At 41.8% G+C, this 13,374-nt stretch overlaps 1 protein-coding gene and 1 long non-coding RNA gene across 2 annotated transcripts in view; one reads left to right on the forward strand and one right to left on the reverse strand.

The window, feature by feature from the left end:
- The window catches only part of LOC307215209, a 27,311-nt gene continuing 13,937 nt past the window's right edge, over positions 1 to 13,374 (reverse strand). Inside the window, exons 2-4 of the long non-coding RNA XR_013838385.1 lie at positions 12,786 to 12,874; positions 9,788 to 9,862; positions 1 to 107 (exon numbers count right to left, since the gene is read on the reverse strand). This is a non-coding gene — a long non-coding RNA (uncharacterized lncRNA). The remainder of the gene's footprint in view (positions 108 to 9,787; positions 9,863 to 12,785; positions 12,875 to 13,374) is intronic.
- DRD3 (dopamine receptor D3) overlaps positions 8,622 to 13,374 on the forward strand; it is a 24,184-nt gene continuing 19,431 nt past the window's right edge. Inside the window, exon 1 of the mRNA XM_079973890.1 lies at positions 8,622 to 9,068. Coding sequence (XP_079830016.1) covers positions 9,063 to 9,068 — 6 coding nt within the window. The 5' untranslated portion in view covers positions 8,622 to 9,062. The remainder of the gene's footprint in view (positions 9,069 to 13,374) is intronic.

Here is a 13,374-nt window from a genome sequence, read left to right on the forward strand (position 1 = left end):
CTGGTGAGACTGGTCACAATACTGCAGGCATGCCCTTTTGCCATCTCATCATTTCCTGACAGAAATTAACATGGCCAAATCCACCAAAAGAGTAGTTTATGGAGTTCCTAGAACGAATGGGGCAGGAGAAGAGGACTATAGGAAGAGGCATAAATTACTAAGAAGGAATCAGCTGTGAGTCCTACTCCCTGCTTTGCAGGCCTTTTCCACCTGGTCTGGGAGGGCAAGGCCCTGACTGACTCCAGCTGTCTCTTAGTGCAGACCCAGGTCATTAAGCCTGAGCTTCCACAGCTGCTACCAGTGAACCACCACTGGCAGTAACAGCAGCAGATAGCTGTGTGAGTGTGATGAAAGGGTTCACCTGTATATTTGATGAAGTTTGGAAGCTTATCATATACACACATAAACACAAAGTAATTTTTATATGGTTTCCCTTTGGTTCCAATAGGCCACATTGCAAATTTGTTTTGGCATCAGATGCTAAATATCAGCCGTGCAGTCTGCTGCATGAATCAGTTTGTAACTTCCAATGTGAGGGAAATGGGTCCATCATTTCCTGTATGCTTTCTGTGCTTCTTGTTTATCTGTCAGGAATACATGAAAGGATCAAAAAATGGCCCAGGCAGAGAAGGAGCAAGCTAGCAGATGAAGATGCAAGTCTCAAAGCATCAGGTGTTTTGTCATTTAGAAGGGTGAGTGCTACCAGGACATTTCATGCACATCACAAGGTTTGCTCAGTATACCTATTGGGTGTTTTAGATGGCTAGAAAAATAAATATACCATTTTCACTGAAGGTGTAAATGGCAGCTGTAGTAGGAGCATGTATGCCGCTTTTAAAAGAGCAGTGAAAGTGATTGATTTTTTTAAAAGCCCATTGGGAAAGCTGTCCTGCCTTGACCATTTAAATATTTGGATATTTTTATACTGTACTTCAACCCAGCAATCATAGGGTAAGTAGTAACAGGTCATGGGACAAACACCTGCAGAAGCAGTCTTCCATTGTTTTAGGAGTTAAAGTGATACTAGCTGCCAAGGCTGCCAACTTAAAATATGGTGGTGGGGGGAGGAAACGGGGATGGTAGCCCTGCATATTGCATAAATCTATCACATGACACAACATACGCACATCATTTGAATGGCAATGCCCATCAACTGTGGGGGACCCCAGCCCCCTCAAATACTTGGGGGGACGGGACCTCAGGACCTTGGGAGTTGGCTCCTATGCTAGCTGTGTGGAATAACAACATAACCTGTGTGGAATAATAACATAACCTTCTTCACACTGGTGCATTGCCTTAGCTTGACTAAAGCCTTGTCAGCATTTCTGCTTTTCACATAATCCAGACAGAAAGATATTTCTGCCCTCAAGACAGGCATTCAGACCTCTTTCAGTCATAAGCTAGCGTTTCTTGACAAATGGTTTCTTCCGTTCTATCCCACAGCTTCAGGGGTGATTACACATATATTTACCCCCAGTATTTTGCTCAGTAACATATAACAAAACAAAATATGTAATACAAATAATTAAAACCAATTCACATAAAATGCTTTATAACTACATAGCTAATATAGTACCAGCAACATACTTAAAACTGACTTCACCAATCACAACTCTCCTAAGCTGGTTTTAAGAGTAAAAAAAGTTGGATTCTATTCTTGGTTCTGGCACAGATTTCCTGCATGAATTAAAACAACCCACAGAGTCACCTTCTATTTTCACTCCTCCATTTGTTTAGCTGAACATGATAACACGATTGAGAATTCCAGTTTTGTAAATCCCAGTTCTTCAGAATTCTGAGCCTGCATCCTGACTCTTGCAATTACCTGACTGCAGTATTTTAGGTGGAACAGTTTTCCAACAAGACATAACCATTACCTTATCACATTAAGTAATCTGTGTTAGCAAGGTTCTTCTATTCCAGCTTTTGTTTGTCTTGTCCCATCAGAATGCACACAATGCAGTACAGGTATTGCACAATTACAATTTTTATTGTCGCTTCTAAAGGACCACATTGCACCAGTTGGAAATCCCAGTCTTTTCTTAAGGATGGAGATTTTGCAGGACAGACATTAGCTGTCTTGGTAAAGCCAAGCTTTCACTGTACTAAAAAGAAACCAAGCAGAATATTCAACATATTCTTCCTTTGTTTGGCACAAGAAACTGCAGGGGTGTAACACTGCTCCTCAGCTTCAAGCAGCTTGTATTAAGAATTAAACTGTCGGTTCAGATTTTGTTGTTAAATCTATTAGAAATGCACTGACATCTTTGACAGCTAAAGATCCTATTAAATCCTGGAGCATGTAAAATGCAGGCAATTAAAAACTTTGGCCATGCTGTTCACCTTGTACGTTGTCCTTGAGGGAGCAACCCTGAATAGAGAAGAGCTCTCGCTTCCTGTCCTTTTTGTGCAATTCATATATGTGAATACAGATAAAGCTATAGCGAATAAAATTAAAAAAAAAAAAAAACCTCCCAAAAGCAAACAAACCATTAAGCTAATTTAGTACAGACTATGCTACAGTGGAAGGGACGCAGATGGCGCTGTGGGTTAAAGCCTCAGCGCCTAGGACTTGCCGATCGAAAGGTCGGCGGTTCGAATCCCTGCGGCGGGGTGCGCTCCCGCTGCTCGGTCCCAGCGCCTGCCAACCTAGCAGTTCGAAAGACCTCCGGGTGCAAGTAGATAAATAGGGACCGCTTACCAGAGGGAAGGTAAATGGCGTTTCCGTGTGCGGCTCTGGCTCGCCAGAGCAGCGATGTCACGCTGGCCACGTGACCCGGAAGTGTTTCCGGACAGCGCTGGCCCCTGGCCTCTTGAGTGAGATGGGCGCACAACCCCAGAGTCTGTCAAGACTGGCCCGTACGGGCAGGGGTACCTTTACCTTTTTATGCTACAGTGGTAGCTTGGGTAGTATGTAATCATCTTTGGAGTATGTTTGTACATAACACCAAAACATGGTTTGAACAAATCTAGCCTACTTCTGGACTCGGGCACTCCCTTGTCCCATCTATTTTCCCTGTATGGCCAGAAGGAGGAATTTGGAAGCTTTGCTTTGCTCAACCAAGATTTGGTGTTTTCTCCAAACTCTCTAACTGCGGTCAACGTTAACCGTGGTTAGTTTCAACCAAGTCAACTTCAAACTGTGGTTTATGAAGTTGGCTTGTTTAAATCAGCCATTGCTAATCCCCTCTTCAGCATTCTTTTCTTGAGTTTGAGTAGACATATGAGGGAGTTGACACAGGGATTAGATCCACCCCTTGCAATATTCCTGTCATTCCCCACTGAGTTGTGGGGGGAGGTTTAACCATTTAAGATAATTTAGACCATTCAGACCATTTAAGGGGTCTAAAACACATGGGGAACATTCATCAGTACAAGGGGTTCCCTGCTTCAGAAGGCTCAATTTTTTTTCTTTTATTTTGTTTTGACTGCTTCAGAAGTTCCACTTTCAATACAAGGAGGGCAACAGGAATGGTGAGGGGAGCACATCTGTCACACTCATCCCCATTACCCTCCATTGTATGTTTACTTGGATGAAGAATCCCTGACGAGGGCTGTCCTTAATCACAGTTCCCACCCATTGCAGATGAGTTAACGGATTGTGGTAAACTAAAAGCAGAAGCAAAATCCTCTGAACTCCTCCTCTCAGTTATACTGGAGAGGAGATAGAAAGAAGGAATGTGCAACACCGGGAGAAGAATAAGTTAGTTCATGTAGAGCAGGCTTCCTCAACCTCAGCCCTCCAGATGTTTTTGGCCTACAACTCCCATGATCCCTAGCTAGCAGGACCAGTGGTCAGGGACGATGGGAATTGCAGTCTCAAAACATCTGGAGGGCCAAGGTTGAGGAAGCCTGATGTAAAGCTAAACCATAGTTTAGTGTTACACCTTTAAACCTTTCTGTCTCTAGAAAATAACACACACAAAAACTAAGAACAAAGAATTATTCCTATTTTAGGCTGGGTTTTTAATTCATTACTTAAAGACAACAAAGGGACGCGGGTGGCGCTGTGGGTTAAACCACAGAGCCTAGGACCTGCCGATCAGAAGGTCGGTGGTTCGAATCCCTGCGACGGGGTGAGCTCCCGTTGCTCGGTCCCAGCTCCTGCAAACCTAGCAATTCGAAAACACGTCAAAGTGCAAGTAGATAAATAGGAATCGCTCTGGCGGGAAGGTAAACGGCATTTCCATGTGCTGCTGTGGTTTGCCAGAAGCGGCTTAGTCATGCTGGCCACATGACCCGGAAGCTGTATGCCGTCTCTCTTGGCCAATAAAGCGAGATGAGCGCCGCAACCCCAGAGTCGGTCAGGGGTCCCTTTACCCTTTACCTTTAAAGACAACATATTTTAGATCTGGCATTTACCCTTCTCAACTATTGCGCCACCGAAACTGATTTAATATCGTCCCTGCATAGTCCCATGTGAACTACCAGCAAACTATCCCTTTTTGCTACTGTGACTGCCTAGTTTCCCCTATCATCAAATGGCTTTAGACTTCTGATGGTGATAGTTTTAGGTCATACCTGCTCATATACATAATTTGTGTAAACTATTAATAACTCATCACATTATTCTCCTGCTCTTGACTCTCTACATTGCCACAGTGCTGATCAAAATCCTTGATGCGTCTGTTGGAGGCACAGTGCACATTCTTAAAGCTAGGACACTTAGTATAGTACTTGGAACACCTGTTCTTTTAAAGAAAATGTTCAGATGGGCTTGGAATCTGTTTACTTTTTTTTTGTAGTACAAAAGTCTCACAAAGAAGCACAAACTCTGGTGCCATAAGGCTGAAGAAGAGGACAAAGATCAAGTATAGAACAACAGCAATATACATCACATCCCTTTTTTACCAAGCACTGTCCTCCTCACCTACATATGTTATTATTTAAAATATAAGTCCATGCCACCTGATTGCTCAATACAACTGGCAACACAGCTGGTGAAAACTGAGATTAATAAGAGTGTTTGTAAACAGTAGTAGAAACATGCCATTTCATACAGCTGGGAAAGTCACGTAGGCAAAACTTTATCAAATCTCCGAGGAAGTCTACTTTTTTGGTTCAGTTTGATTTTATTCTGGAATCACAATATTGTATCTCAAAGAAGCAATGCATTTGTGTTAGGTCTCAATGTGGCTTAGTGTTGCATTTAACTGTAAGAGGCCAAGGCTGAAATACCTGCTCAGCTGTGGTGGCACGTCCTGGGTCCCTTCCTAAACAAGGACCCTAGTTGTGCACCCATGTGGATTTGAATGAGTGTGGGTCTGATTGGAATGGGCACACAGCAGGTAGGTACTCAGCTGTGCAGTAGTGTAATAAAACCCCACCCTTGGGAGCTCACTGGTGCCACAGTGTGCTTTTTTGTCCATTCCTGGGCCTTAGAGGGCTGGTCTGTGGCTTTGGTACTGTTGATGTTGACTTTTCTGCCCCGGTCTATGTTAACAAGCTGTTCTGGTTGCAATAGATGGAGGGTAGCTGATAGTTGATGGGGCTGGGAAGGAATTTACCCTTCCTCACAGCAACATTTGCTTTGTGGTTATTGATGTACACTAACATTGATTAAGTAGGGACGCAGGTGGCGCTGTGGGTTAAAGCCTCAGCGCCTAGGGCTTGCCGATCGAAAGGTCGGCGGTTCGAATCCCTGCGGCGGGGTGCGCTCCCGCTGCTCGGTCCCAGCGCCTGCCAACCTAGCAGTTCGAAAGCACCTCCGGGTGCAAGTAGATAAATAGGGACCGCTTACCAGCGGGAAGGTAAACGGCGTTTCCGTGTGCGGCTCTGGCTCGCCAGAGCAGCGATGTCACGCTGGCCACGTGACCCGGAAGTGTCTCCGGACAGCGCTGGCCCCTGGCCTCTTAAGTGAGATGGGTGCACAACCCCAGAGTCTGTCAAGACTGGCCCGTACGGGCAGGGGTACCTTTACCTTTACCTTTAACATTGATTAAAGAGCCTTGGGGTTCCTGTTCAAAGACTCAACCCCAGCTGAGGAGGTTGGGATGGACTCCACATGTCCAGGCTGCAAAAGCACACACACCCACACCCATAGTAGTTCATGCTGGGTGCGGGAAGATCATTCAGCTCCCTTTAACATTATTCCAGCAGTTGGGTTTCAATACTGACATTGGCCAGCAAGCCAGTGACTGGATCCCTGCCCTGTGTCATACCAAACACCACGAAACGCAGCCAATAAAGTTGAGTCCACTTCAAGCCCATTTGGGACATTTTCATTTTTATTGATTCCCACCTTGCTATGTGTGGTTTGCATGGCTCCATATGTAATCCATTGTAATCGGGCAACTAAGAACCGTTCTCACATTATACAGTATGAGGGGGGTATGTTGAGGGGGTTGCATTCTGAATATTATCACTTTAGACTGCAGGTGGGAGTTATATTTTTAATTGCGCCTCCATGTAAAGAGCTCCTTGCATGTGGTAAACTAGCACACCAGGAAAGGGACTATGCTGGTTTGCTACATGGAGAGTTGTTGTAATTTTTACATTAAGGGGCATGCAGAAATATGACACCCACGTGGATACAGACACCCTAACTGCAGTCCAGAATTCACCTTCAACAGTCTAGCATCTGATTCCCCAAAGTGTAAGGTGGTTTTAAATGTTTGTCCATTATTGTTTCAGATATTGCAAATTTGTTCCAATTTCTAGCTTTCATTAAATTTCCCTTTCTGGCATGTAACCTAAAAGCAATATCTACTTTTTAGCCAATAATTATATTTCCAATCCATGGACTCCATGGTACAGAAAAAGTGATTTATATTCGTTGTATGTGTGATATAACATTGTGCCACCAGATGGCGACGTGCCAGTTTTCCCCCTACCTGTTTTCCCTGTTTAAATTTACGCTATTAAACTGAAACGCTTCTTTGATGTGTCTAGATCCAGCCTAGATCTAACTGATTCTTAATTGCACATAAGAACTTTCTGCCCAATCCATTTCATCATAATGAATGTACATTGGCTATTCATTTGTTACACTCACTCCAGATATGCTTCTGCTACAATGACCTTCTGAGTACTGAGTATTTTGTAACAGGAAGATGTAATGCCTCTCTTGGATAATAAACCAATACAATTATAATTGTCCACAGATGTTCTAGGCACTTATTAAGTTTTATGTATAATGCCATTGATGATGTGTTCCGTGCCCTTGCTGTTTTGAGAACTTCTAAATGTAAATTAAAAAGGAAAAAAAATTCTAAATTTGCTTTTAATTTTTAAAGTGGCAAAGAGCAGTGGAAAATTTCCCTCCTGTAGTGCTGCATCTAATCCAGGCATAGGCAACCTAAGGCCCGTGGGACAGATGCAGCCCAATCGCCTTCTCAATCCAGCCCGGGAATCAGCCTGTTTTTACATGAGTAGAATATGTCCTTTTATTTAAAATGCATCTCTGGGTTATTTGTGGGACAAGGGAATTCATTCATTCCCTCCCCCCCCCAAAAAAAAAATAGTCCGGCCCACCACATGGTCTGAGGGACGGTGGATCGGCCCACGACTGAAAAAGGTTGCTGACCCCTGATCTAATCAACCTTTTCTTCTCCCACCCACTTTTTTTATGAGATTCTGGTGGCTGTGCATTCTCTGTGTCTCATGTAAGGGTGCACATAGATTCATATTTTAAAATGAAAAGTGAATGGTATGATGGGCCTGCAATCCCCTGAGCAAAACTATCCCCCTATCACATTACATGGGGATTGGATGTTATGTAATCAGCATCTTGGGTTAGAGCTTGATGGTTGTGTTATCTACACACACACACACACACACACATCCATTGTGTGCTGGTATGAGGCTACATGTAGGGTGAAGTATCATATGCAATTTAATCATGGAAAGAATTTTTTCAGCCAGTCTTTGCTCTTTCAAAAAGCATTCTGAAATTTAAAAGCAAATTCTTCAATCAAATCATCCTAAAGTTATATTTTGAATTTACAGTGAATGAATGAATAATATAGCCATATAAATTTTTAGTCTAACATTCAGATAAGAAAAAACTGTCTTGCATTCACAAGTAAGGCTTATTGTTATTATTATTATTATTAAGTGCTCCATAGGATGCTACCTTATACCGATATAGACTATCGGTCCATCTGGCTCATATTGTCTGTGAATAGTTATCCAGCATTTTAGGCAGGAATATTTCCTAGCCATACCTGGAGATGCTGGGGATTGAACCTGGAACCTTTCACATGCAAACTACATGTTCTACCACACAGCATCATTAATATTAAATCTCTGGCCTCAACAGTTGTTAAGATTTTACAGATAGCATTTTTCTCAGTGAGGCCATCTCCCTTTAAAACACCATGGAAAATAATCTGAATTGTGCTTGGTAAGCATGCAGAACTGATTCAGAATTCATAAGAGTTCAGCATCTTCATTGGATTCACACCTGAGCCCACCTCAGTATGATTTTAGTCTGTGGAACCCAAGCAGCCTGTGAAAACCAAACCTAATGTTCAATCAGTAGACTATTCCTCACTTTAACTATTCCCCCCACCTCCAAGAACACTTAATGTTTTGAATTTGTATTCTGCATGACATTCCACCTAATGGATTTTGAAATTGTCAACACATGGATAGCATGAATAAGACAAAGGCGACAGACATTCAGTTTCAGCTTCCAAGATATCTGAGAGGCACAGACTGGCAGGAAAAGCAAGCAGTATGTAAGAGAGGCTGATAAAGTTAGAGGAAAGGCAGAGAGGTGATGCTGTAGAACTGGAATATGAAGAGGGGGAGAAGAGGAGGTAGGGAGCAGCAGCTTATTCTATCAGCACCAAGGACAGAGACACCAAGCAGCTGGTCTTTGAGATCTTCAGAAAGCCATATGGGAAATGTATGGATATAAATCAGGTCCAAAGTGACGTAAAGACTTTTTAGATCACTGTCCTACATCTCTGAGGCAAATATGGAATATTTTTTTCTTGTATTCTTACATAGTTGCAATGTCTCAGGAAGGGCAAAGTTTGATTCCCCTGAGGCATATGGCTACAGCGCCACATGAATCTAACATGTTCTCTATATCCTTCCAGAGCTGAATCAGACGGATGAGGGTAAGTCATTGTTTTCCTCTTTTGCATTTTAGTTCTGTCTTGTAAGATTTCTTGCTTTTAACCTATGCTCTTTGCAAATCTTTCAAAACACCTAACAGCCTGAAAGAAAACCCATATGCCTAAGAAGAAGAATAAACCTGTCAAGGCTATAAACTACCTATGGTTCAAGGAGGGGGACTGTATTCTGTGCATTATCACCTGGAGGACAGGATAGAGAGAGCTTGTTCTTTTTAATGCTTACTCTTTCATAATGTAGTAAAGATTGTTAATTTTAAACACTCTCCTCCCTCTATAAGACCTTTTCAAAAAGGTGTGTGGAAGGGAGGTTGATGTTTGTCGCTTGCTATAACTGGCAAAGTAGCTCTTGACAATCCTGAGATAATTTTGTTTTGTGCCCCTTCACTTCAATGCAGCAGTTAGAAAGGCTGTGGGTTTGAAAGTCCTGTATATATTAAAAGTGACTTTTCTAAGAAGAAAGCCCTGCCCCAACAAAGTAAGTCATATTGAAAGAATGGTGCTATTGTTTTCAGGTCGGTGCTGTAATTAAAATAATTTGAGGGATTTGAATATCTAGCGTACCAGAATGGTGAAATGAGCAAACACAGACTTAAAGATGCATTTGTATGTGTGCATACAAATGTGCATACATGCATGTACACATGTATATGTGCCCACACACATTTTTCAAGCTGTATATATAATCTCACATGACCTAAAACACTGACCTTTGAGAAAATTGTTTTGATTCTGGTATTTCCATCAGAGTTTTGCCCTTGAAATAGATGCACAAACTTCTGTAATTGAAAGGAAGTAAAAGAATGAAAGTCATAAAAATTGGGCTATAAAGGAGAATAGGTGAAGTAGATTGAGAATGACCTATTAAGGGAAAGGAGAGTGGAAACGAAAATAGGGGAGTTTCAGAAAAATACAGATATGATTCCAAATGATTGTGATTATAATGATGAAGGTTAGTAAGCTTTTAATTTGTACCACTAAGTTGTACCACTAAGTTTTTAGTTCTGAAGCTTGCTCTCATTTGGCACAGTTATCCAATAAAAACACATTTGGAATCACTTTGGGTTCTATTGATTGTTTTTGGAACCAGCAAATGGAAATGATACCTGATAACTGGGAATATGATTACAGCCATTGTCACTCAGTAATTACTTTTGATGTCAAGGCTGGTTGCTATAAAGTGCATTGGGCACACGGTTGTTTCAATGAACAGAGCTCACAGCAGAATCTTATGTAGTGTGAATAATTGGGAATTTCATTTGAGGTTTGCACTGTAAGCAGAAACCAGAATAAGCCTTATGTGTTGTTTCAGACTACTATTTTGACAAGCCATTTCAGTCAAAGATCAGGCTACTCATGCATATTTAAGCACAGTGAAAGGAAAATTGATTATTGCAATGCCAGGTGTTGACTTCCATGTCTGAAAATACCCAACACAGTCCAACCACTAAACTGAGTTTTCATATCATGCCTAACAAAATATGGTCAGTGGAGACTGTTAATATATTCAGCTGTATACACCAAGTGATGAGATTTCAATAGATATATAAGAATGTAAGTGCATCAAATCTTAGAAATGTGGAAGTAAAAGCAATATAAAAAGTTATACAGTCCAGTCTCTTGTACTGTGCTGTGTCCTTCAAACTAAAGCCATTATAACAGATCAGGAGATATACAAAAGTGCAGCCTATAATAAGATTGCAGCAAGGAAGAAAACATTAGCAGCAAACTCAGATGACTTAAGATAGTTATGCAACCCCCAATCTCTGAGTGGTGAAATGCTTCAGGGGTCCCAGTGCATAAATTGGGTTTCCTTGGAATTAAGGGCATTTGAGACATTTGAGACATACAATGTTTCTATGACATACAGTTTAGCTACACATATATTCAAGTGCAGCATGTGATACAAGGCTTACAGCATCAACACTCCAGCAGATCTTGCTCCCCCATTAAGTATTGAGCAGGGCACCAAAGTCATAGCTCTGAATTCTCTTAGAGAGTAAATTAGACCCCTGTGTCTTTCCGGCTCGTTTCTTTTAATTCTCTTTCACACATACACACACACTAATGACAACACCTCTAGCCAGAGGTTGGCGAGGAATGGCATGCCACCTTTCGCTAATTGGTTTCTGTGATAACCCATTGCCCAGTTTTTATTACAAAGCAGATACTGAACAGGTTACTTACCTAAGGAAGTGATTTGACTATTTTAGTGATCTGCTTTTTTGCAAAAATCCCATCATAAAATCACAGGCTCAGGCTCAACATTGAGCCTAACTCCAAACTTGTATGCAGTTAAGGAAGCAGTTATTTTTTTCTCAATGTGTTTGAAGCATCTCCAATCCAGCATTCATGATTAAAGAATATTAAATATTTTTTAGAAATGATCCCTGAAGGAATAAGCATGGACCAATGTACCAAATAGTATGGGAAACAGCCTTACTAGAAAAATTAACCAATAAACTGAAACTAACACGGGGACAAATAGAAGAAGACGCCTTCACCCCAGTATGGCTCCCCTTTATCACACACACAGCCCAACAAGACAATGACAAAAATCCACCAACGGCATACAAATCAATATGGCCAACCTGATCCAAAACACCCACCCACCCCACTCACACACACACACATGAAAACAAAGACCACCACAGCCAACCACAAATGAACAGCCACACCCTAGGCCAACCCCAACCTCTCTCACCACCAAAGGAACACAAGTGAACAGCAGAGAACCTGCACAAGCAACTCTGACACAAAACCCCACATATATTAAGTAAAATAGAAACATCACCAACCGACCCCACCCCCACTCATCTTTCCCCCCTCCACCTCTTTCCCCCTATTCTTCCTAATGTCTCAACAAATGAAACCAATTTGTTTTTTTGTTTTTTTAAAGTTACATGGGGGAAAAAATACGAGAGAGAGACATTACACATACCTTTGTAAATCAAGAAAATCTTTAATAAAAATACATTAAAAAAAGAAAGAAATGATCCCTGAAATAACTCTCCATAAACCTGCACAAATCAGCCCACATTTTTCTCTCTCTAAGGAAGGATTTTCCCCCAAACCACAAGCATTGCTACCATCACGCTGAGTTGCTTTATCTCTTTAACCTCCCCTAAGAAAAGTCCTGCCTTCCTTAAGCTTCATCAAGCAAAATGCTTGGCTTTGAGGGATGCATTATTCAAGCTCTTCTTCAATGTCCATATGAGCAATCCCTAGCCAAGAATATCTCAACACCCTGTCCTTAAGCCTTCTGCCCAGGGGACATCATATAAAAATAAGCTGTATTTTTATTTATAAATAAATAAATATTTATATACCACTGTGTTATAAAAATATATCACAGCAGGTTACAGTAGTAGAAAAACGTAAAACCAAACAATAAAATCACAAAATGTTAAAAGCAAGTTAAAAACAAAAAGAAATTAAAAGCAAGCATCAGTAGAACATTATGGGGGGTGTACTCTTAACGGCCTGCATAACCCTGGCAGTATAGAAAAGTTTTCAGCAGGTGTTTAAAAGTTGGCACAGAAGGTGCCCACTGAATTTCCATTGGAAGGGTGTTCCACAGGACCGGGCCTATGACACTAAAGGTTTGATTTCTTATTGTTGTCAAACGTGCCTCACCAGCTGGGACAAAGGATTCTAGTTCAATTATATTCTATGTTGCCAAGAGGAAATATATCAAATTACCTCTAATTATCCCCAGAACAGGGACTTAGACAGGCACAAGCAGGTTAAGCTTCCTTCACGCTCTGAAGTCCATGTGTATCATTCATGCCCTGGAGGGATAAATTGTGAGAAAGGGATTCATTGGCTTGTATCTTGAGATTGCCCAGAAAAAGGCCAAATAGCATTGCCATAGTAGTCTTACTCATACAGCAAAAGCAGAGGCTCAACTTGCTATATCTGAAAAGTATCTGCTTGATAGTGGGTTGACAGTAACATCTTTGCCTGGTGCCTAAAAGGTGATAATGATGGTGCCAGTGGGAGCACTCCACAGTCAGGGAGTCACCACTGTGAAGGCCCAACACAAAGAAAGGCACCAGAGGGGCCAGGTAGGTTTGTGCAGAGAGAGGCAGTCCATAAGATACTTGTGACCTGAGGCAACTAAGGCCATACAGGTCAAAATCAGGAATTTGACTTGAGCCCAGAAATGACTCGGCAGGCAACGCAGTCAGGCCAGGATTAATATTATATGATCAGACCACCTACCTCCCATCTACAATCTGGCCTCCAAATTCTGCACCAGCTGCAGTTACCAAACTGCCTTCAAAGGCAG

The sequence above is a fragment of the Podarcis cretensis genome (assembly GCF_951804945.1).
Source record: "Podarcis cretensis genome assembly, chromosome: 4".
Taxonomy (NCBI): domain Eukaryota; kingdom Metazoa; phylum Chordata; class Lepidosauria; order Squamata; family Lacertidae; genus Podarcis; species Podarcis cretensis.